General features: G+C 43.3%; 3 protein-coding genes across 3 annotated transcripts; 1 reads left to right on the top strand and 2 right to left on the bottom strand.

Annotated features, from left to right (window-relative positions):
• Positions 1–292: 292 nt before the first annotated feature.
• Positions 293–7,348, bottom strand: LOC135543795 (uncharacterized). Its single transcript, XM_064971133.1, has 16 exons — positions 6,703–7,348; positions 6,334–6,577; positions 5,584–5,761; positions 5,255–5,489; positions 4,946–5,040; positions 4,630–4,829; positions 4,354–4,432; positions 3,899–4,077; positions 3,340–3,669; positions 2,810–3,208; positions 2,424–2,630; positions 2,265–2,325; positions 1,939–2,155; positions 1,360–1,437; positions 1,159–1,246; positions 293–1,036 (listed from the first exon to the last, which is right to left on the bottom strand). Exons 2-16 carry the CDS (start codon positions 6,537–6,539, stop codon positions 952–954), a joined length of 2,637 nt encoding a protein of 878 aa, XP_064827205.1. The 5' UTR covers positions 6,540–6,577; positions 6,703–7,348; the 3' UTR covers positions 293–951.
• A 105-nt stretch (positions 7,349–7,453) lies between these two features.
• LOC135544482 (zinc finger MYND domain-containing protein 19-like) lies at positions 7,454–17,168 on the bottom strand. Its single transcript, XM_064972129.1, has 6 exons — positions 16,947–17,168; positions 10,460–10,519; positions 10,203–10,309; positions 9,901–10,041; positions 9,196–9,376; positions 7,454–8,951 (listed from the first exon to the last, which is right to left on the bottom strand). The coding sequence occupies exons 1-6, from the start codon at positions 16,995–16,997 to the stop codon at positions 8,808–8,810; spliced, it is 684 nt and encodes a 227-aa protein (XP_064828201.1). The 5' UTR covers positions 16,998–17,168; the 3' UTR covers positions 7,454–8,807.
• Positions 17,169–21,351: 4,183 nt separating this feature from the next.
• LOC135544483 (B box and SPRY domain-containing protein-like) lies at positions 21,352–25,404 on the top strand. Its single transcript, XM_064972130.1, has 6 exons — positions 21,352–21,924; positions 22,600–22,698; positions 22,854–23,084; positions 23,772–23,797; positions 23,950–24,074; positions 24,278–25,404. The coding sequence occupies exons 1-6, from the start codon at positions 21,541–21,543 to the stop codon at positions 24,811–24,813; spliced, it is 1,401 nt and encodes a 466-aa protein (XP_064828202.1). The 5' UTR covers positions 21,352–21,540; the 3' UTR covers positions 24,814–25,404.
• Positions 25,405–25,666: the final 262 nt, after the last annotated feature.

The following is a 25,666-nucleotide window of genomic DNA, read 5'->3' on the forward strand; positions in this document are numbered from 1 at the left end:
TGGAGATGCAATATGGCAGTTGTGCCAACATATCTCAATCGGCCACCTGGTGGAAGGGACTTTGTGGATCTGAGGCTCTTTCCCTTGTTGCTTCCATCGTCCTGAGTGGAAGACAACCAAAGCTTTAGTTTCTAGACTATCATTTTACAGATATGTTGAAAATGTTTTTGGGAGATGCGATGGATCATTGGGGATCAATCAATATTCCCTTTCTTTTGTTGTTCAGTGAAATCTTCCCATGTGAAGAGTCAACTCATTTAATTCATAATTAAATATTTTTTTATTTCTATTGGAAGGATTTAATAATTTGCAATTATGTCTACTGATGGTAAGGTAAAAGGTTTATGTTTCTGTCTCCATATGATATGGTAAATATATCCAATGCAAAAAACATCTACATTTAAATGGTATTAATATTCATTTCCATATATTTCAGTTCAATCCCATATATTCCCGTTAATTCCCACGGAAAGTTTCCACCTCTGTATATTCCCCAAAATGTGCAACCCAATTTGAGATGATTGCTTGATGTTGAATATGTCCTCTAAAAATGTCTCTGTTCACAACACAGGCACAACTACACTAGTAAAATAATGACGAAGCTGGATAATCTGACAATAATGTCAGAAAAAAATACATTTCATCTTCCAGTTTTACATTTCAAAACAGAATGTGTGTCTTCTGAGCTGAGCTGGAGCGGCCACCAATATGTTGCATAAAGGTTGAAGGAGTAAAGAGAGAGATACATTACTGTATTCTATTTTGGGGACAGAAAAATATTTTGTTTGGTGGGATAGTTTATTTTCTGCTGAGTAATACTTCTTTAACCATATGATTGATGCAAAAATGAGGATCTATGACTTGAGATTCACTCTTTTAATATGGGCATCAAACATGGGCATCGTTTTAGATTTTTCCGTGTAAACCCATGCTTTCCTCTACGGATCATTATCAGCTTAGCTTGGTCCAGTTTGTTGTTAGGGGATGTCTTCCTCGGATTTCGCTCTGCACTCTTGGTCCTGTCAAAAGCCTTGTCCTAGGACAGAGATGTACACAGACAGAGGGTTAGGGTTACAGGAAGGGATGTTAAGGCAGAACACAATATTAAAAGACAGCAGAGCGTTCAAGTTCCAGATAAAAAGTCAACAGGAACCCTACCGGTCTCTCAGCAGCTTGTCTTTATAGTTTCCTGTCCAGTCCAGTTGTGGGTAGGAGGGAGGAATGGGATTGACTAACTTCACTGCATCTGTTGTATGTACCACCACAAACAGACATAAACACAAGCACAGACATAGACAGAAACAGATGTATGACAGAAATAGTGCATTTGTGTTATTGATAAACATGTAACATATTCACCTATATGATGGGGGATACAGGTGAGTTTTCCTCTGTCTCTAGGTCCTCTTCTGAGAGCACTCCACTGGAGAAGCATCCCTGGGGTTATACAATAGGTGCACCATTACCCATGACCAGTGAAGCCTCTATCTATTTGACACACAAATATAACCTACCTGGTAGTCTCGACCCTAGGAAACAGCAGTGACTAGGTTCTGTTTTCAATTACTCTTTTGGCAACTTCAATAAAGGTTTGTTTTTTTTAATCCGAGGAGGGCCCTCTTCAGACAGACAACTCTACCAACAAATCACGAGGAAAACATGCCAGAACGTCACAATTTGTAAACAAAGTTTGCAGGCCAAACCTTTGCAGTGGTTTTGCAAATTAGCCACTTGCAAAATTAACTCATTCAAAATAATGTCTGTGATCTCCATCTTGCTAGCTACTATTTTCTATTTTATTCAAGCGGATAAGGTAGTGGCATAGGCAGTGACGTAGCTCCTCTATGCCAAACTGACGTTCTATTACATACAAACGCGTTAAGCCGGAACATTAGAAAATTGTGGGAGACAACCAGGATGCCTAGTCAGACTACCTACATGGGCTTATTTGGGCCCTGAGGCATGAAGGGTCTAAATGCTGGTCCAGGCCACGGTGGGACTGCCTCTCAAGCAGGTTTTCCTCAGTCTTAGCCTGGAGATGGAGCAGGGGCCGGACTGGAAGCCCAGCAGGGAAGACAGATACTCCTGCCCTCTCTTTGGCTCTCCTCCATAAGGCCTTTGCATCATATCCATTCACCAGCCCCATGGTCATCATCTAGAACAAAGAAATTCAGTAAAACAGGAGAAATCATTAGCGCTTGGATTCCCCTCAAAATTGCTTTGTTACTGCACTGTCTAAGATACCAAAGTGTAGGTAGGCCTACCTCAGATGATTCCATTTTGCTGCTTTCACAGCCAGCAGATGAAGTGAAGACCAAAGGTTGCCTGGAGGAAGGAAAAGAAAAGGACATAAAATCACACAACAAATCTACACGTCAAGATGATCTCTCACATGACAAAGCTTCGTTTCAGATGAGGGTAACCTGTGTCTCTCTCTGTCGTGATCAGTCCCTCTGTATTGCCTGCTGGACAGATGGACCTTGGTCAGATGGTCGTGTGCAGAGTGGGGTTTCTTGGCCTTTTCCACGATCTCTGTGACCTTTCGTCTGACCTCTGTTGCCTCTGTGACTGATGGAGGTGATGAAGAAGGAGTCTTAGGAGGAGGCTGACGGCTGGAGGAGTACAGACACCTGATAGGCAGCCAGACGGACAGAATATAACAAAACTGTGGCTTGTGATACGGCCCCCACACATGGGAAAGAGCATCACTTGAGAACGAACACTCTTAAAGTCCACCCTGTCAATGGATAGATTCAGTCACACAAGCTACATGTTAGAGATATAATCTGATTGTCTCTCCTCTTCTCACCTCTGTGTGTACGGGTACTCGTCGCGAGCGGTCCTCTTAGTGACGGACCGGCTCTGAGAGCGCCCTCTGGTGGTGATGGCCGTTACAGTACAGGTGTAGGCCGTGTTGGCGGCCAGACGGCGGGCAGTGTGAGCACGCGCCGTGCCCAAGTAAGCCACGCAATCGTTCAGCCTCAGCTCATAGTTGAACAGGCGACCCAGGGGCACCAGGGGAGCCCCCCACATGATCTGCAGCTCATGCCTGCCCAGCACCACCATGGTCAGGCCGCTGGGTGCGTGGTCCTGGTCCTTGGCTGTACGGACCTCCACCTCCGCACAGGGGCCCACCTCTTCCCCTGGCCCCACTGCGCACACACCAAGCTGGAAAAGGGTTCCCGGGGACAGACCACCCACTACAGCCCTGGCAAATAACATCATATAGTGTTTGGTGTTATGGTTAATATTCCAGGCTTTTGTGTGGAGGATGATGATAACTCTTTTCTCAAAAGGAGCTGTTTAAAAAAGGACATTGATTGTTACAGCATAATTTACCTCAGCTCTGTTGTGGTATCTAGTAGTGTTTCCCCACGATACAGCTGATACACCTGGGGCTTCAGCTCACCCGCCGGCGCAACCCAACTCAGTCGCACATGAGAGGCTGTGCATCCAATCACGCGCAGCTTCTGTGGAGGACCAGGCCTTGTCCCCGTCTCCTCTGATTCTATGACCAATAGCACAGGCTCGCTGCAGGGGCTGGTGTCTCCATCAGCGGAAGAGTGGATCAGTCGGAGTGAGAACTCATGTCCAGGTTTGAGGACTGATACCGGTAAAGTCACGTGACATTGGGTTCCACGATACAGAACTATCTCTCTGTCCAGAAGGCTGAGGACAGTAAGAGACCACATATCAGCTTATTGCTAAAGATACATTTCAGTATTGGTTTGTTGTTTCTGCAATTCTATGTTAAATGCCAGTATGCCACAATGTAAAACTGGTTGTTTGTTAGCACACTTTGATATTTTCTGGTTTCCTCTAAGAATATTGCGAGAGGGTGTATTTGGTGAAAAGGTCCCTATAATAACACTCCTTAACATTCCTGCATCCAGCTGACCTGTAAGTGACCTCTAGGCCACTCTCAGGGAAACACTTCTCCCATGACACAGTGCAGGCCCCAGATGGGAGGCGCCTAGTTGTCGGGGGCAATGGCTTAACAAGTGGCTCCAGCTTCCTAAGACATGAGGTCACTTCCTCCCTGAGATCCTTGCCAATGGAGGGAGAGCTGGAGAGAGACTGGAGGAGAGAGTCAGAAAGGGATTGAGACAATGTAATGAATGCAAGTAAGACAATTAAATGTTCAATTGATAACTGTTAATGGATATTATAATATATATAATAAAATGTTGATATAGTAATATGATTGATGTAGTAATAGACATCCTATTGATACTGGAAAAAATATCTATAGGCTATGTAATAACTGACCAACCAAGCAAACACTGCATTCCAGGCACATTAGCATAAACTGGTTCAACAGAAATGCTCCAGAGAGTACTGTAATAAGACAACCTTCAGTCGCTCCCTCAGAGACCTGTGCTCTCGCACGTGTAACACTCCTGCCGGTCGTGACACGAACACTTTCACTGCCCTGTGAGACCGAGAAAGGGACGGCAGGGTGAGGCGGTGTGCTTCAGCTAGCTACCTAACCTGACTTCACTATGATAGATTGTGAAATATTTTCCATGTTCTCTAGTAGTACAGTGACAGTGAGACTATTAATGCTTCTTGATCATGGAAGGAGGTAAGCCCTAGGGTGTAAGGTGGAGGATTGAGTGACATACGTACATGGCAGCAAACCAGGCACTGTCCTGGTCTTCTGTTTGTAAGAGGTAGAGAAGAGCATCAAGAAGGCTGGGAAGGGATGGGCTACCCAGCACCAGAGCGTGTCCATCTTCTTCTGTTACTAGGCAACTCAATGCAAAACAGGCTGTCTGTCCTGCCTCTGGCCCAGCCACCTCACTCATGAGAGCTTGCAGACTGTGAACCTGGAGAGATGAAAAGTACAAGGCCCTTTTGAATGACAGAACTTGGTGTGGATTCAGAATCTACTATTTATTCCACCATCTACTGTTCTCCTCAACAGATGTGTACAGTGTCTTACCAGTTGGTACTCTGGCGCAAATGTCAGAATGAGACTCCTGCCTCTTTCACTTCCACACAGACGACCCAAAGCAAAGGCTGCATTCATAGCCGTGTCTATTACAAGTGAAAAACAGCCATTAGAAGCATGCAGCTAAATATTTATCTGTTAAACAAGAAAACCTGTCACTGTCAACATTTGACGAAACATCCAGACTAGCGAAGCAAAAAAAACATTCCTACTGGTATTTTGGGTTCAATAGTGCAGAGCATTGGCAGCACTATGTTTTGCCACACAAGACCTCATCCCTCCTGCGTCCTTAGCTCTGACCTGTATGGCTGTGTGCCAGGCATTGTACCAGGCAGCCCAAGGTGCTAGGGGCTGAGTGGTGGCGTAACAGGCCTTGGCAGGCCACATCACACAGGGACAGCCTGGCCAGGATCAGGGCAGCAGAGTTCACCATGCTCTCCGGTCCGTGGTCCAGCAGGGTCAACAGGCTGGTCAAGAGCTGACCAAACACAGCCTGGTCTCTCTGTAGCCACCCACGTCCAGCCGAGCTCTCAACCTGAGAGAGAGGGATGATTCAAGACAGAGAGGGTCACTGGTAAGGCTGCCCCACACACTCTCTTTTACACACAGACACACACACACTCTATTACCAAAGAGGCTAAAGCACCAGCAGCATTCATCACAATGTCTGGATCATGTCTGGTTAGGAGCTGCCCTAGAGTCCCAACAAGGCTGTTTCTGCCCTTTGGAGCCTTGGCCTTGAGCTGCTGCACAACCTCCTCTCTCTCCACCAGGACTCCAAGAAGATGGGCTGCGGTACTGCAAAGCCTGAATGAGCAACGGGAAAAACATTAACCACCAGTCAGTGTAAAGGTTGATATTAATATGCGTTTAGAGATTTACGTATATGCGTCTTGGAACCATGGTTGTGTAAATTACAAACAGCAGTAAACATGATTTTCTTTAGTAGTCACATTCAGTAGTCACAAACTCAGGCATATTCAAGGGCAGCCAGCCTCCATATCACTTATTGGAGTTCAGGGTGGGGACCTTGTTGTTATGGCAACGCAAAGCGAGGCCCGTACAAGGCAGGGAAGACTTTTCCTCTCACTACACAGGAGAGGATAGACAAACGCTTACTTAGAGGAAAGATGTGCATTTTGCCTTAGCAGCACAAACATTGATGTGCAGGGACTAATTACTTCTTTATTACAGTAAAATAAAACATTGTACTGTATAGGTACACAAACAAATACCATAATGCAACCTTGCTCACAAGGCATGTTTGCATGACACACCATTAGGAACAGAGTACGTGTTGGGTTGTTTGAGAGCTCAGGCGTAAACAGGGCAAAACAGTAACGTGTAAAAACTGTAAAGTAGTATCAATCTGCACTCACCATGAGTCTGTGGAGCTGAGTAAATATTCTAGTGTCCTGATGTAGCGCTCTCTCTTAGGATCCTTCAGTATCTCCACCACCAGCTGCTTTCTGCTCTCCTGAGCAGACCTACTCAGAACTTCCAACGCAGCCTTCACATGAGTGGGCTCCGGACACAGGAGCATGGACAGTGATCTCTCCGAGTGACATTGGCAAGGACAAGCCATCAATTGTCAGGAGTGGTTTTATTTCAGGATTTCAGTGCCTTTTGGGAATAAAAGTCCCCAAAGTTAGGATTTGGTTATGATTGCCTGCGCAGCTCTCCAACGCCGTCTGCCGTTATAATAATACAAATGTAATTATATGAACATATAAGCTTGAAATACTCACCGGGTTGGTGCAAAGTGAGTTTTCAAAAAGTCGTGGTTCGGGTACAGACTTTATACATCCATATAAGCTGTCCAGTAAGTAAATCATAGTCCACTGGGCACAGCAGAGCAAGCCATCCTTCAGCACTCCGGTAACACTATTTGAGCCTCTGGGCCAATTGTAACTCAACTAAGATAGACTTTTGTGACATTTTTTAGTAGCAGTCGTAGTGTTTCTCTAGCAATTTTTCCTTAAGCCGCTATTTCACATAGGCTCTAATTCAATATAGTGAGGGTTTGTCACTCCTTCGCCTGGGTTCGCTTTGGGAATGTGAAGGAGAGGGAGGGGATATACGTCACAGGTCCTTATGCTCCTATCTCTTGTCCCAGAGAGCTGCACAGTACCAGAGCAGCCCACTGATCACCATGGTGACGTTGAGTAAAGGTTAGACACACATTAAAATGTCCAGGCTGCTTTATTTGTATGTCCCGTCTGCTGTCCCTTTGACTTTTTCTTCTAGTTTATTCACACACCTGCCAATGGAAGTAAAGATCTCATTTTACAAGCTTCACAATAAATTCCCGGCTATTATTTCCTGAGCCAAACCCTCATATGCGGCACCTTCAAATTGCTTCTGTGTCACACTGTTATTGTATCAGGCCAAGTGAAAGTAGACCATTTCCTCCATATCTAAATGAACATCCAACAAACAGTTTTGAGGTGACATACCATGAGGGCACCTTAAACTCCCACCAGTCATACATCCATGGGAAACATTTTGTTATTTTATTTCATTTGATAATTTTACAGTGAAAAGAGACAGCTAGTTATCCCCAACTGTACTCCTGTTCATATACTGTAGCTTTTTACTCTTATGTGATTAATGCTTTCATTCTGTAAAAAAGAAGAATTTTTACACCCAACAGTCAACACTCTCTTCCTCTAAACTCCCCCCCATCTCTATGACAAAGGTAACGGTTGGGTGTGTTAAAACAACTCAGTGCACAGTGTTATGAACCAGTCCACATAAACTATCAACGTGTGCTGCATGTATTATGTCGGTCTGCTTGTTACATGCATTATCTGTGAGAGTGTCAGGATTCCTCATCGCCACCTAAGACACAACAGGAAGACAAACTTTGAGCAGGTGTTCATCCATCACTCCTAGGGAGTGATCATTGGGCATAGAACAAAATGTCTCTGATGACTGACGTGTAGAAAACAATGGAATTGAATTCGGGCCATTTCATACAATCCCAAGACCCGAACTGACATAGCCTGTCCAACGGCCAACCTGGGTTTTCCAAGTCTTTCCCAGGATATCCCTTGAACGTTAGCGTTAGTGACAGGGACTGTTTGTGTGGGCATCTGGAAGGGCAACCGACCAATCGCAGATTCATTCAGGGATGTTTAACACAGGAAAGTAACAATGCCTGATCAAGCCCAAAGTTGATGACCCCTTCCCAACAAAGAGGGACACTTATATATATATATATACACATACACACACAGAACAAAAACACCCTTCCCCCCCAATGTTCAGCACTTCATCCATGTCCGTCAGTCCAAAATGGCAGCACACACAACACTGCTAGTGCGAAACAGCAAAGTAAATCTATCTGCTGTATGTTGGTCTTAAGAGCATAACAAGGAGATGACTGAGTGTGTGCAGCAGAGGTCCAAGAAGTACAGTGAAAAGGTCCATGTCCCATTGTACAAGATGAGCAGCAGGTACTGTCCTCCCTAGATCCCTGTAAACGGCATTACAGGTTGGTGGATGGCACGAAGGAGAAAGCTGATGACGACAACTGTCGATAATCAATTGCTGTCCAAAAGAAGCAATTTATCCGTGTGACATCATCTTACTCAAACATACAAATCCATAGCAGCAGGTAGAGCTCGAGGAGGATCGCCCTCTCCGAAAAAAAAAAAATGATATATACATTTCCCCACCATCCCCATTGACATGTAAAGAAAGTTTATGGAGATTTTTTTTTTTTTTTTTTTTTTTTAACCCTACCAACCAACATTGTCCTCTCATAATTCTCTGTTGGCAGATTTTTTTTCTTTGCACTTCATTCCCAATCTTCCCCCCCATTCCCCTATCCTGGTAGTTGATCCAGAGATCATCGCTCTGGTTCAGACTCCAGGGCCAGGACTCTTTTGCGCTCACGGCACTGCTTCTTGTGGGCGGGCCAGTCCCTTTGCTGGCATTGAGAGCCACAGTAGCGAGCCACCTGACAGCGACCACAGATGTTGAACTCTCTAAGCTGTGGACAGATGGAGACAGAAATCAGACCGGAGGAAAGACACCTGTATGGGTTGTGACACTGTTCTGAGACTAACATATTAAAATGCCTAAAAATAGCAACAATATCTATGTCAGCCTCGGAAGTAAATGGGATCCCAGAAATCCTCAAAGCCATGTACTTCAATATTCCCTTGCCTACAGTGAAAGTATATGGAGTGTGAAAATAACTGAAGGTAACTGAATATGATGGTAGCAGTACGTACTCTCCTCTCGATGAGCGAGCAGGGTGGGTAGTGACACTCGTAGTAAGTACAGGAGCACTCCTCCTCCTCCACCAGCTCTCCGTTAGCGTTGTAGTAGCGGGTACGACTGAGCTCCAGGTACTGCTCCTCTACAGGGTCAGCTGGTACCTGCTGGATGGCCAGCCAGTACAGAGACTGCTCTCTACAGGGGGAGAAATAAAGACCATAACATACCTTCATGACAACTGAAACATTTAAACGCACCAGTCATACTGAGCTAAGTCTGAATATCCTTGTCTTTCCTCAGTAAAGATGTATTTTCCTCAGTAAAGAAGTGGTGAATGCTAGGAGAGCAGAATGTAGCTCAAGTAATTGTAGTGGAGAAGGGATGAATGCTAGGAGTGCAGAATGTAGCTCTAGTAACTGTAGTGGAGAAGGGATGAATGCTAGGACAGCAGAATGTAGCTCTAGTAATTGTAGTGGAGAAGGGATGAATGCTAGGAGAGCAGAATGTAGCTCTAGTAATTGTAGTGGAGAAGGGATGAATGCTAGGAGAGCAGAATGTAGCTCTAGTAATTGTAGTGGAGAAGGGATGAATGCTAGGAGAGCAGAATGTAGCTCTAGTAATTGTAGTGAAGGGATGAATGCTAGGAAAGCAGAATGTAGCTCTAGTAATTGTAGTGGAGAAGTGATGAATGCTAGGAGAGCAGAAGGTAGCTGTAATACCTTTGCTTGCTGGAGATCTCCTCTGGTTTGGGGCTCCAGCCCAGGGGGACCAGTCGCAGATTGTCCAGACGGTTATCCACTGTGACAGAGTTGATGTGGACAACTTGGAAGCTGGGAGCGATGCCTCCTCTGTGCTTCTCCCTGGAGAAACATTGACATTTCCTTTTGACAACCAGTCTGCCAGCGTCACACACAATATGAACAATGGATAGTTTGTTTGATAAAAGGCAAAAAGCTGCCCTTACCAACAGACTACGATGATGTATTCAGGAGCAGAATGTAGGGGTGGGACATCAACTCACCAGAGCAGCTCGTGCAGTGGCCTGCCAGCCCAGCGCCCTTTGCCAATGTCGAAGGCATAAGCAAAGATCTTTGCCCCATTGCCGTCTGCATCGACATCCATGCGTGCCTGAAAAAATAATAGTGTGACATTTTTATATCCAAGACCATTTCCTCAAGAAAAGTCCAGTTGTTCTTGTTTTGTTTACTGGGGCCAGTCTCGTGTGGGAATGTGCTTTGACCCTCACCACACCCTCCTCGTAAATCCCTACCCTCTTACCTCGAAGGCATAGTTCTCCACCAATGGTATGTCCTGTTCATCAATCAGTGTGTACTTCGTCTGCAAAAGAAAGGACAGATAATGCCACCTGGAATGTGGGTTAACACTATTATTGTGTAGTGTAAAGGTCACAACAGTGAGGTGTGACACGACACTGAACCATGTGGACGGTATGAGGGCGTGAACATTATTTATAATAAGGGTTAAATTGGAGAAAATTGGACTTCTCTGAAATGAAAATGGATGGCCCTTTTATCTAAAACCTCCCTGAAGGTATGAAAAAAAAGCAACACCACCCTATACCCAAAATAATAATTAAAACAAAGTGGATAGTAGAAAACATTTGACATCACTTCTTGGACAGACCAGAGCCTTAAATACGCAGTTTTATAAACTGTTCTTCATCCTGTATCCATTACATGCCAATGTAGGAATTTTGATAGTGCACAGGGCTGCGGGCCAGACCACTGTGGACAAGAGTAGGGGTGGAAAGATATCCTTCATAGTAAAAGCATTGCATGAATCAATTGGCATATTTGATGGGCCAAGACAAAAATGGCCTTTTATACAGTGCATTCAGAAAGTATATAGACCCCTCAACTTTTTCCACATTTTGTTACGTTAGTCTTATTCAAAAATTATTTATTTTCCTCAAATCTACTCACAGTACCCCATAATGAAGCGTAATGAAAGCGAAAACGGGTTTTTATAAATATTTGCAGTTATTACAAATCAAGAACAGAAATACCTTATTTACATAAGTCTACAGATCCTTTGCTATGAGAATCAAAATCGAGGTGCATCCTGTTTCCATTGATCATCCTTGAGATGTGCACCTGTGGTTAATTCAATTGATTGGACATGATTTGGAAAGGCACACACCCGTCTATAAAAGATCCCACAGTTGACAGTGCATGTCAGAGCTCAAAGTCAAGATTGTGTCAATGCACAGATCTGGGTAGGGAACCAAAAAATGTCTGCTGCATTGAAGGTCCCCAAGAATACAGCGGCCTCAATCATTCTTAAATGGAAGAAGTTTGGAACCTGAAGGACTCTCAGACCATGAGAAACAAGATTCTTTGGTCTGATTAATGCCAAGCCTCACATCTGGAGGAAACCTGGCACCATCCCTACGGTGAAGCATGGTGGTGGCAGCATCATGCTGTGGGGATGTTTTTCAGCAGCAGGGACTGGGAGACTAGTCATGATCGAGGCAAAGATGAACAGCGCAAAGTACAGAGAAATCCTTGATGAAAACCTGTTCCAAGGAGCTCAGGATCTCAGACTGGGGCAAAGGTTCACCTTCCAACAGGACAACGACCCTAAGTACACAGCCAAGACAACGCAGGAGTGGCTTCAGGACAAGTCTCTGAATGTACTTGAATGGCCCAGCCAGAGCTCGGACTTGAACCCGATCGAACATGTCTGGAGAGTAGAGGTCAACCGAGTAGGATTTTTCAACATCGATACCGATTATTGGAGGGCCAAAAAAAGCCATATATATTTTTAAACCTGCATATTTAGCTAAAAGAAATCCAGGTTAGCAGGCAATATTAACCAGGTGAAATTGTGTCACTTCTCTTGCGTTCTTGGCATGTAGAGTCAGTGTATATGCAACAGTTTGGGCAGCCTAATTATGACATAACATTGAAGGTTGTGCAATGTAACAGGAATATTTAGACTAATGGATGCCACCTCTTAGATAAAATACGTAACGGTTCCGTATTTCACTGAAAGAATAAACGTCTTGTTTGAGATGATAGTTTCTGGATTCTACCATAATAATGACCTAAGGCTCGTATTTCTGTGTGTTATAACTAAGTCTATAATTTGATAGAGCAGTCTGACTGAGCGGTGGTAGGCAGCAGCAGGCTCGTAAGCATTCATTCAAACAGCACTTTTGTGCGTTTTGCCAGCAGCTCTTCGTTGTGCGTCAAGCATTGCGCTGTTTATGACTTCAAGCCTATCAACTCCTGAGATTAGGCTCGTGTAACCGATGTGAAATGGCTAGCTAGTTAGCGGGGTGCGAGCTAATAGAGTTTCAAACGTCACTTGCTCTCAGACTTGGAGTAGTTGTTCCCCTTGCTCTGCATGGGTAATGCTGCTTCGAGGGTGGCTGTTGTCGATGTGTTCCTGGTTCGAGCCCAGGTAGGAGCGAGAAGAGGGACGGAAGCTATACTGTTACACTGGCAATACTAAAGTGCCTATAAGAACATCCAATAGTCAAAGGTTAATGAAATACAAATAGTATAGAGAGAAATAGTCCTATAATTCCTATAATATCTACAACCTAAAACTTCTTACCTGGGAATATTGAAAACTCATGTTAAAAGGAACCACCAGCCTATAGCCTAATTTTGTTTGTCAAACCGGGAGATGGAACAAACTCTTATTTCTTAAAAAGAAACAAGCAGCAACACAAAGCCCTCGTTATTAGTAAAGTCTAATTAAGATGTTGAAATGGATTATGCCTACTCTAATTTGCCTAATTTCAGCACCATGAGCTGTCCCATTTCCTATTGATTGTGCCGGGCTGCTGCTTCAAGTTTCTTCACCACAATGCAAGTTACTTGAATCTGGCTTGGGAGGTCAATAACTGATAACTAAATCATGGGCAAGAAACATATTGTTTAATGAAATAATTATAGTAGTATCAATCCAAGTTTACCTCCGGCCCTCATCTTCACACTCTCTTTCTCAAACGGAACAGAATTTAGGCTATAGGTAGTCTGACGCGCAAGATGCATTTTTTTATAGACTAGGCTTGATAAATAAATACAAATCAGAACTGCCATTGGTTAGGCAGCACCCCAAAAAGTTTATCAGCAAGGGCAGAGCAGCCTGGGGCTCAAGGTTGGAACATCCATTGCATGTGTAATGCAGCCTTGATTTATTTATTCCTACACCATCCCAGCAGCTATCATAGAAATAGAACTTTGCTCTGTGCTTCTCCGAGCATGCACTTCGTAGCCTAGAACTAGACCACACTAAATAGCCTATAGGCCTGCTGTTCTGAAACTACTGTTAAGTTCAAACCCAGACTAATTTAGAGGGTATGCCATAGGACTACGTATTTGTACCAATGACCTGCCACTGACATTAGACAAAGCATGTGTATCCATGTATGCTGATGATTCAACCATGTACGCATCAGCAACCACAGCTAATGAAGTCACCGAAACCCTCAAAGAGTTGCAGTCTGTTTTGGAATGGGCGGCCAATAATAAACTGGTCCTGAGCATCTCTAAAACTAAGAGCATTGTATTTGATACAAATCATTCCCTAAATTCTACACCTCAGCTGAATCTGGTAATGAATGGTTCAACAAGTTGAGAAGACTAAATGACTTGCTGTTACCTTAGATTGTAAACTGTCATGGTCAAAACATATAGATTCAATGGTTGTAAAGATGGGGAGAGGGCTGTCCGTAACACTACACACCTGCAGGCTCTAGTTTTCTCATATCTTGATTAATGTCCAGCCGTATGGCCAAGTAGTAAAAGGAAAGACCTAGTTAAGCTGCAGCCACCCTTTGCCTTGATGACAGTGTTGCACACGCTTTGATGATAGTGTTGCACACTCTTGACATTCCCTCAACCAGCTTCACCTGGAATAATTTTCCAACAGTCTTGAAGGTGAGCACTTGTTAGCTGCTTTTTCCTTCACTCTGCGGTCCAACTCATCCCAAACCATCTTAATTGGGTTGACGTCGGGTGATTGTGGAGGCCAGGTCATCTGATGCAGCACTCCATCACTCTCCTTCTTGGTAAAAAAACAACCTTACACAGCCTGGAGGTGTTGGGTCATTGTCCTGTTGAAAAACAAATTATAGTGGGACTAAGCGCAAACCAGATGGGATGGCGTATTGCTGTAGAACGCTGTGGTAGCCATGCTGGTTAAGTGTGCCTTGAACTCTAAACACATCAAGTGTCATTAGCAAAGCACCCCCAGACAATCACACCTCCTCTTCCATGCTTCACGGTGGGAACCCCACATGCAGATATCATCTGTTCACCTACTCTGCGTCTCACAAAGACATGGCGTTTGGAACCAAAATCAAACATTTGGACTCTGACATCTGTCCTTTGGACTACGGTCTAATGTGCATTGCTCGTGTTTCTTGGCACAAGTAAGTCTCTTCTTCTTATTGGTCCTTTAGTAGTGATTTGCAGCAATTTGTCCATGAAGGCCGGATTCACACAGTCTCCTCTAAACAATTGTTGAGATGTGTCTATTACTTGAACATTGAAGCATTTATTTGTGCTGCAAATTCTGAAGCTGGTAACTAATGAACATATCCCTCTGCAGCAGAGGTAACTCTGGGCCTTCCTTTTCTGTGGCGATCCTCACGAGAGCCAGTTATCATAGCCCTTGATGGTTTTTGCGACTGCACTCGAAGAAACTTTAAAAGTTCTTGAAATTTTCTGGGTTGACTGACCATGTCTTAAAGTGATGTTTGACTGTCCTTTCTCTTTGCTTATTGGAGCTAGAATATTGCTATATGGACTTGGTCATTTACCAAATAGGGCTATCTTCTGTATACCACCCCTACCTTGTCACAACACAACTGATTGGCTCAAGTACATTAAGGAAAGAAATTCCACATATTAACTTTTAACATGGCACACCTGTTAATTGAAATGCATTCCAGGTGACTGACTACCTCATGAAGCTGGTTGAGAGAATGCAAAGAGTGTGCAAAGCAGTCATCAAGGCAATGGGTAGGCTACTTAGAATCTCAAATCTAAAATATACATATTTAGATTTTTTTTTATTGGTTACTACATGATTCCGTGTGTTATTTCACAGTGTTGATGTCTTCACTATTATTCTACAATGTAAAAATGGCAACTAAAAAAAACAAACACCTGGCATGAGTAGGTGTCCAAACTTTTGACTGGTATTATATATATTCTGTCTATCTCAATCATACATTGTTAACCTTAAAGCTAAATGAAAAGTACTTAAATCTAAAAGATAAAATTCAACCCGGGTGTCCTTTGATTGTGGGAAAACATTAAAAGTAGGTGATCGTGAGCTGAAAAGACAACCAGAAATACTGCTAGAATGTTTTGCAATGGACTATCGTAGCCACAAATAAAAAAGTTAACATTGGCTGTTAATTACAACAAAAAATGAATATGGATAATACATGCCCAGCAGAGTATGAGAGGCACAATCGGGCACACATCAATATGTAGCAACTAATTATAAAACAAATATCTACATTTCATCAATTACATGACCCTCCCTTGGACTATATTATTATTTTTAAATACTAAACCCTCCCTTTGCCTTAAATTTAAAAAGCAAGGTGGGGTGGCAGGTAGCCTTGTGGTTAAGAGTGTTGGGCCAGTAACCAAAAGGTTGCTGGATCAAATCCCTGAGCTGACAAGATAAAATCTGTCGTTCTGCCCCTGATCAAGGCAGTTAAAGTTGTAAATAAGAATCTGTTCTTAACTGACTTGCCTAGTTAAATAAAACAAATTAAATAATGACCCCTCCCCATTTTCCTTCAGGTAACCATTCTCTAAGTGTCGACCCATCCCTAATTAAGACCACGAGTCAAGTTAGATTTGCTTTGAGTAAATTAGCAATCATGAAACAAGCATTTTGGGAAGGCATAGCAGTGGCAGGCAACAGCACCGCATTGTGGTGTTGACTAATCTTCCTGGGGGGGTCACTCCATAACACGTGATATGTCCAAGTGGTTCTCATGTATAAGTGACACACCCATTTCAATGTTCACCAACTGCTCTCAGTCTTAAAACTATGGCTAAAAGCAAGAGGGCCCCTAAATATTCAAGTCACTGTTCAAATTCGTCAGGTAAAAGTAGATCACGTAGCTACTGTCGCTAGCCTAAAGAAAACGTTAGCTAGTTAAAAAAAAAACCCACTAACATTAGCTAGCTAGCCCTAGTAACGTTGCATGTTATGTGGCGTCATTATTGACACTTGTATCAGCCTTCAAATGTTAAGATAAAAATAAGCTAGTTTAAAAAATACCGTTGTTGGCTAAAACATGCCGGTGCTCAATCACGTTGCAAGGGGTTCCTGGATAAAGCGTGGCAATGCAATGGCTTCCTCATTAAGACTAGAGCATAACTATCTATACCAGTTAGCTAGCGTACACTACAATTGCTTTACCGGTAAATTGTGCGTTTAGATTACATGATATTTTAACTTTCAACATTCACCAAAGACATCGTTGCTTCGATAAATTAACTAGCTACGAACGTCGGTGAACTGTACCTAGCTAGCTATTAGTAATTGGCTTGAGCTGGGCGGCTTCGTGAGAATACGAATTTAGCGAAACATTTGGGCCACCTACGTTAGCTAGAAAGCTAACTTATGTTTGCTTCTTTTCCGACATTCAAAATTAAAATATTTTCGATGCCATCACCTATCTCAACGAGCCATTTTGTAACCGCTTTTTGTGATCCCCTCCCCTTCTTGTCGCACATGGCAGCCCTCGGATCCAGCTCACCTTCCCGGCCACACGGCCAAGTCGAACAATCCCAAGCTTGAAATCCGACATTGGAAGACCAGTCGATCAAGTGGAAAAATATGAGGCGATCTACACGTTTAGAACTCGTCAGGGCGACCCCCCCAGCCCCGATGTACAGCCGGTTAAGTTAAACAGGGTCAATCGTTGCCCGATTCTGGTCCTCACTACCCGCTAACAAAATATCCATGACACACCGCTGGATTTTGGGGAGGGACAAAGAGGCTAAAACATTATAAACCAATGAGAATAGAGTTTTGAAAAGCTTTGGTCCAATCCAAAAATCGTAACATATGTTGCGTTCTTAATTTTCTTGACGTTCTATCCGATTCGCCAATCAAGACGGGGATTTCTTTGGAGCATCACCCAAGCTCCATCACGTTAACGTTGTGCTATTTAGGAACCTTTGGACGTCCATGCCCTAAACCCTAACATTAACCATGCCAGTTAACAAATGTACATTACAATCATAAGGATCCCGGTGAGATCTATAAAACCTAGCGGTCAAACAATGAAATGGTTCCAATTGTTTTTCCACCATAATCGTTTTCCCCATAGGGGGCTTAGAAACCCTTCAAATAAGAGTTATGTTTCGTATATACTGTAATGACCTGACTAGATCATAAAGGAACAATTGTCCAGACAGAGGCTTGCGTGACATTTTGATAACCATGTGAATCTCGCTAGGATAAGGTTACTTATCAACATATTTGCCTATATTTACCCCCAAAAATGAAATACTGTTGCTATCATAAAAAACTACAAATGCTATGATGAACTGGACAAGACTGCCAAATCGAGGCAAAGGTGTGAATCTCTGGATTAATAATTGTTAGCTACATTTTGTAATTAATAAATTGGAAAAATGTCTTTCAATTGACAATGCTGTTTACGGTCTTGTGCAAGTTCACACAGTTGACACAATACCTGTTTTCAAAAGTTTCAGCTCGAGATGAGGTGCAGGATTTGTAATCTTGCATGATGTCTACTTTGATGCTAATTACAATTTTAGAATCTGAGAGTAAATAGAGCAGACTATATAATAAGTCACCTTGTCAGAGAGAGATTTACATGGTATCAAAACGTCATGCCAGGGTAAACCTACACAAAACACAGCCCTTATTTTAAGTGTTTCAAAAATTCCCTATGGTAAGACTAATTGGAACGATTTCCCTGTTTGACAGCTAGGTTTTATGGGTATTATGACACCTCCATTGTGGGGCTCTATTGCTTCTTCCTGTGTACTGGGGTGTTCAAGACAACTGGGAACTCGGAAAAAACGAGATCAGACTGAGAATTATCGTGACGTCAGTGTTCTTCAGATCGGAGAAGACGGATCTCTAGGCAGGATGATGTCAGAATTTCTGACTTGTATTTCCGAGTTGGATGACAGTTCAAACCGATTTTTCCCAGTCGGAGCTCTTAAATATTTTTACAATTATCTTTATTGTATTTGTATTTTTTTTTCAGGGGGTGGATGTTGCTTCCAAAAATGTAATTGTCTGCATAATTTACAAGTAATTTGTATGTTGGTTTTCCTGCTTACAAAGCATGTAGAGGTCTGTAATTTTTTGTCATAGGTACACTTCAACTGTGAGAGATGGAATCTAAAACAAAAATCCAAAAAATCACAGTGTATGATTTTTAAGTAATTAATTTGCACTTTATTGCATGACATAAGTATTTGATCACCTACCAACCAATAAAAATTCCGGCTCTCACAGATCTGTTCGTTTTTCTTTTAAGAAGCCCTCCTGTTCTCCACTCATTACCTGTATAAAAGACACCTGTCCAAACACTCAATCAAACAGACTCCAATCTCTCCACAATGGCCAAGAACAGAGAGCTGTGTAAGGACATCAAGGATAAAATTGTAGACCTGCACAAGGCTGGGATGGGCTACAGGACAATAGGCAAGCAGCTTGGTGAGAAGGCAACAATTGTTGGGGCAATTATTAGAAAATGGAAGAAGTTCAAGATGATGGTCAATAATCCTCTTTCTGGGGCTCCATGCAAGATCTCACCTCGTGGGGTATCAATGATCATGAGGAAGGTAAGGGATCAGCCCAGAACTACACGGCAGGACCTGGTCAATGACCTGAAGAGAGCTGGGACCACAGTCTCAAAGAAAACCATTAGTAACACACTACGCCGTCATGGATTAAAATCCTGCAGCGCACGCAAGGTCCCTCTGCTCAAGCCAGCGCATGTCCAGGCCCGTCTGAAGTTGGAATGGAAGAAGGTCATGTGGTCTGATGAGACAAAAATATAGCTTTTTGGTCTAAACTCCACTCGCCATGTTTGGAGGAAGAAGAAGGATGAGTACAACCCCAAGAACACCATCCCAACCGTGAAGCATGGAGGTGGAAACATCATTCTTTAGGGATGCTTTTCTGCAAAGGGGACAGGACGACTGCACCGTATTGAGGGGAGGATGGATGGGGCCATGTATCGCGAGATCTTTGAAGATGGGTCGTGCCTGGGTCTTCCAGCATGACAACAACCCAAAACACACAGCCAGGGCAACTGGCCTGAACCCAATAGAACATCTTTGGAGGGAGCTGAAAGTCCGTATTGCCCAGCGACAGCCCCGAAACCTGAAGGATCTGGAGAAGGTCTGTATGGAGGAGTGGGCCAAAATCCCTGCTGCAGTGTGTGCAAACCTGGTCAAGAACTACAGGAAACGTATGATCTCTGTAATTGCAAACAAAGTTTTCTGTACCAAATATTAAGTTCTGCTTTTCTGATGTATCAAAAAAATTAATCAAATTAATTACTTAACAATCAAATACTTGTTCTCCCCATTGTATGTGTGTGTGTATATGTATATATTTATATTCCTGTCTCTGATATTGCTCGTTCTGATATTTCTGAATATCAGAACAAATTAATACATTTTTATGGATTATGTTTGTATTGTTTCTTTTTTTATATTGCTAGGTATTACTGCACTGTTGGAGAAAGAAACACAACCATTTCGCTGCACCTGCGATAACATCTGTGTGCGCAACCAATAAACGTTGATTTTATTATTTATAAAGTTGTCTTTATCCTATTTTGTCTAACCGCCACCATGGGCTATGCTACATGTTAAAATATTTGTGTTGCTTTTTTTACTGCAAATATTCTTAGCCCCTTTCCCCTTTTTGTGTCTTATTTCTGTCAAGGGAAATATATTTGAAATTGCAATTTAAATACATTTGATATGTAATTTATTTAGGCCTAATTACCAAAAGTGCCAGTACAGTGCATTTGGAAAGTATTCAGATGCCTTGACTTTTTCCAAATGTTGTTTCGTAACAACCTTATTCTAAAATTGATTACATTGTTTTTCCCCCTCATCAATCTACACACTATCACATAATGACGAAGCAAAAACTGACATTTTGCACATTAATGTTTTTTTGTAAATATCACATTTACATAAATCTTCAGACCCTTTACTCAGTACTTTGTTGAAGCACCTTTGGCAGTGTATACATCCTATAATCTTCTTTGTTATGACGCTACAAACTTGGCACAGGGTTATTTGGGGAGTTTTTCCCATTCTTCTCTGCAGATCCTCTCAAACTCTGTCAGGTTGGATGGGGAGCGTTGCTGCACAGCTATTTTCAGGTGTCTCCAGAGATGTTAGATCGGGTTCAAGTCCGGGCTCTGGCTGGGCCACTCAAGGACATTCAGAGACTTGTCCCGAAGCCACTCCTGCGTTGTCTTGGCTGTGTGCTTAGGGTCATTGTCCTGATGGAAAGTGAACCTTCACCCCAGTCTGAGGTCCTGAGCACTCTAGAGCAGGTTTTCACCAAGGATCCCTTTGTACTTTGCTTCTTTCATCTTTCTCTCAATCCTGACCAGTTATGTAAATAAGGTATTTATGTTTTTAATATTTTATAAATTAGCAAATTTTTTAGATTTTTTTTTTTTCGCTTTGTCATTATTGGGTATTGTGTGTCGGTCGATGAGAGAAAAAAACAACATTTTAATCAATTTTGGAATTAGGCTGTAAGTTAACAAAATGTGGGAAAAGGGAAGGGGTCTGAATACTTTCCGAATGCACTGTATATACTCCAACACATTTAACATTACTGTGGGGTTTGCACAAAGGGATTTACCTCCAATATCATCAGTTATGTGCCTATGTCTCGAGAAATTGGCATCATTGTCATATAGGCCTATAGACTATATTTCAGTCTAACCTATAGGCTAAATGTATCCTACATTTTAAAATCCTGTTCTAGCCTATTCTAAACTATAATACATTTAGTCTAAAATTAGACAAGAGAGAGTCATTGATGGTTGAGGATGTTATGAGGTCAAATGACAATATGGAAACACTGTGTCATCTTACAGGCAAAGGAGGTCAAAACAATGGTAGGCTATAACAAGTACACGGGAACCAAAAACCTTAGAATTGAAACGGCCTTGTTGCTAAACTTGCTTTTCAGCTCTGACCTTTAGTGTCGGTGTTACTTCCGTGTTCATACCTTGATACACCTGTGTTATAGGTGCGGTAGATAGTGATACTTAAGCCACCTGCTACGTTCTATTGCTATTACTCTTGTAGACTATTTTATGTAACATGAGCGCGGAGCCAGGATCATGTCATTCAACACCTGGGTGCACTTTACAGGACGACCGAGACACTGAAGTAGAAGTCACAGAAAGTTCGAGAAACTTGACTATGGATTTACAACAGCCCATTTTATCCGCGTTGAATGTACTCCGGAATGAAATTCGATCAGCTAAAGAGGACTCCGGGTTGTCTGGAAAGGCTGCGGTGACCTCCTCCGACTCAGAATCGGGTATATTCTCCGGTGAATCGGAACTTTGCGTGGAACATGAATCAGACCTGGACTGGTTCTGCTGCTCCGAGCAGAAACTCATATGCTCGCACTGCACCATAGTGGGATCCTGCCAGGGACACACGGTGACAGCCCTGGCCAAAAGAGTGACAGCAGTCAGGGTGAGTGCCCCGACTTTTCCTGAAAGGAAATTATCTCTTGTATAGCAGCTTGTATAGCACTATATTAGAATAAACTCATATATATACTCATATTTGAGCAGTTACAAGCTGCTTGTGTGTCATATGGACCTTTGTCACAGTGAATGGGGCTTGGGGCCAGGAGATTGTTGACCTTCAGTTAGGAGTTAGAATTGACCAGGCAAACTGAGTTTACCTTTGGTCACCTGGGGTACTACAGTACAAAGGGCCAGCTGGTTTATGTTAGGAAAATGTGTGTTCACATGCCTGGTGGGTGTGTAGGGTGTGCCACACTTTTTCGACACCACACTGAGGAGTTTCCCCTGTTGATGTCTCATGGAATGTGAGGAGACAAGAATTTCAAGCTGTTGGGAAGATACGGGAAGCCTTTACATAAATAGTGTCCATTAAAAAAAATGCATTTAAAAAAATAAAGAAAAAATATAAAAGAAAATAAATTGTCATCAGTGCTCTTCCAAGTTATTATTATTTCAGGATACACAATGACATGTTGGTGATGGCAGTTCGACACTACAGAAATAGGCCTGTCAGGATAGTGCCCCTGCCTTTGAAACTGTACCTGATGAACTCTGTGGTTTTCAAGTCCAACACTGCTCTTCTTCATGCCAGTCACTGTGTGAGTGTTGTCCTGAACAGAACCACCTGGTTGACGTGTGTGAGAAAATGCAGCTGCAGGCCCTGCGCATCGAGCACTTTATCAACAAGACTCTGACTGCCAAAGAGCGGGCACTGCAGGTGAGCACACAGGCTCTGTGACACACACTCAGTCCCTTATGTGCTCTCACTCCACACAGCCTCGGAATCACAAGCTCTACACACAGATATGTAATGGAATCCATCATATGTCTTTTTGCTGTGACTTCTGCCCCCTCTGCCATGTGTCCATGCAGGTGGAGGCGAGCGGGGCTCGGGAGCGAGTGGTGGCACAGGTCAGTGTGGTGAAGGAGGCGGTGGAGGAGGAGGAGCAGCGTCTGCTAGAAGCCGTGCAGAGGGAGGAAGAGAGGGTGGAGCAGTGCCTCCTCACTCAGAGAGCCCACTGGGGCCAGGCCCTAGCTCTGCTCACACAGACACGCACACGCCTGGTGCACACTCTCACAAACACACCGGACATACAGCTGGCGGTGAGTAGGGGAAAGATGATGGGCACAGGGAGGGACAGAGGACGGGAAGTTGGAGAATACAGTGGTGGAAAGAAGACGAATGAATAGGGAGAGGGTCGAACAAGACTGAATGGGATGGTGCAAACGATGATGATGATTAACCATAACACTAACTTCATGTCCACACCCTGGCTCATCCTTAAGCCTAACTTCATGTTCACACCCTGGCTCAACCCTAACCCTAACTTCATGTTCACACCCTGGCTCAACCCTAACCCTAACTTCATGTTCACACCCTGGCTCAACCCTAACCCTAACTTCATGTCCACACCATGGCTCATCCCTAACCCTAACTTCATGTTCACACCCTGGCTCAACCCTAACCCTAACTTCATGTCCACACCCTGGCTCATCCCTAACCCTAACTTCATGTCCACACCCGGGCTCATCCCTAACCCTAACTTCATGTTCACACCCTGGCTCAACCCTAACCCTAACTTCATGTCCACACCCTGGCTCATCCCTAACCCTAACTTCATGTCCACACCCTGGCTCATCCCTAACCCTAACTTCATGTCCACACCCTGGCTCATCCCTAACCCTAGCAATAACCCTGATAATTCTGATGATGATGATGCTGATGATGATGTAATTAAGATCAATTTCATTCTCAGAAATTATTGTTGACTCTGTGTCCTGTGTTTTCAGACCTCTGGCCAAGAAATAGCTGACAGGTAAAAAAAAAAAAATGTTTAATCCATTTCTTAGTATTTTTTGCAAGTAGTAAGAATACATAGTTAAATAATTCACCCACTGAAGCAATCTTGCCGGTGAAGTTGTTCATTAGCCAGATTCACATGAGCTCTCTCTTGTGTGTGGCGATCAGGGTTGAGGATGCAGAGGGGGTGGGTGAACCCTGTGACACTGACCGGCTCAACCTAAATGCAGGTTGCAGTGACAGCAAACTCATGAGGGGCCTGTGGGCCAGCGCCATACTGCTGGGGCCAATTGGTAACTAGTACTACAGCTTTTATCCATTTCTCCATGATACAGGTCAGGACAACCTTAATTCGTTCAGGGTACTGTTGTTTCAAATAGTTGCAGTTATGCATTGTTGCCAGTTGTTCAGACACTATTACTATGTTATTAACAAAGCACAAGTGCTTAATTGGGGATGAATAACAATACATTATTCTCTTCCCTCGCCCCTTTAGCTCATGGTTCAGCACATCTGACATTTGACGAGCGCACCGTCAGCTCCCTACTGTCCCTCTCAGAAGACCTTTGCACTCTGACCTTCCTGCCTAAGAGGTCACGCCAGTCCCCGCCCTACGACCCGGCGCGCTTCGACAGCTGGCCCAATGCGCTGGGCACCCTGTCAATCTCCTCCGGCACCCACAGCTGGGTGATGAACGTGGGTGAAAGCGGGGCCTTCAAGGTGGGGGTATGCTACACCAGTATGGGGCGTAAGGGCTCGGGCAACAACTCCCGCCTGGGCTACAATGGCCAGTCCTGGGTCCTCTCCAAATATGATGGGGACTTCTCCTTCTGCCATGCGGGGAAGAACACACCCCTGCACGTGATCCACAAGCCCAAGAGTCTAGGGCTGCTCCTGGACTGGCCCAGTCAGACCCTGATATTTTATGACCCAGACTCCAGTGCCGTGTTGCACTCTGTCAGACACGCCTTCAGTGGCCCGCTGCTGCCTGCATTCGCCGTGGCTGACCGTAGTGTCACCATACTGCACTGACCTCCGAAGTAACCGTCTGTAGTGCCATTGATATAGAATTACGGATAACACGTTCAGAAGACATATCTTATGAGTTGATAATACAACATTGTAAGGGCCTATTAATGCTCATAACAAGTAATAATGCATTATACCTGCTGATAAAATCTTACTGAATTACTAATATTTGTATGTAATTCTAATAGAATAGAATACTAATCAAAGCTTCACAATGTATTTGAATGGAATCCAATTTCTGTCTGCATTGATGAGGTATGCAGCCAGTTCTCCTTTGTTAAGGAACATATTTCTAATTTATTCTTTGTTTATCTGAAGTACTGCTTCTGTATAGATTTCTGTAGATCAAATTATACTGTAGTCCTAATATGTCCGTGATTAATTTGTTGTGAAGTCTGTCCCAAACTCTTCATTTAAGTTTTAGAAGTATGCTATTTATATTTATTGTACTTTTATGATCTGATAATCATTTTTGATAACTTCAGTGAATGTTTTCTACCTTTTCGAGAGACACCTGTTTGCGGAACTGGTTGATCCAGAAGTTGCTCAGTGTGCTTGCTACCTGTCAAATGTATTAAAATATTTTTGATTGTCTGATATGCAACATATGCCTTTATTGAGTGAGTATGAACTCACATCCTGCTTTCCATCCATTCGTCATTGGAAAGAAAATTAATGAAATGCCCGACGCAATACAGACGACAATCTACAAATGAACAGCAGGGGGAAGTATAGTGTTTTTTTCCATCAATGGGGTCAAAAGTATAGCCTTTCTGCTCAATGTGGTGTCAAGCTTTTACCCTTGCATTCGCGCTGATTATACTGTTTAATTTTGGACCAATATACTGTGGGTGCC

This window comes from Oncorhynchus masou, chromosome 8 (genome assembly GCF_036934945.1).
Source record: "Oncorhynchus masou masou isolate Uvic2021 chromosome 8, UVic_Omas_1.1, whole genome shotgun sequence".
NCBI lineage: Eukaryota > Metazoa > Chordata > Actinopteri > Salmoniformes > Salmonidae > Oncorhynchus > Oncorhynchus masou.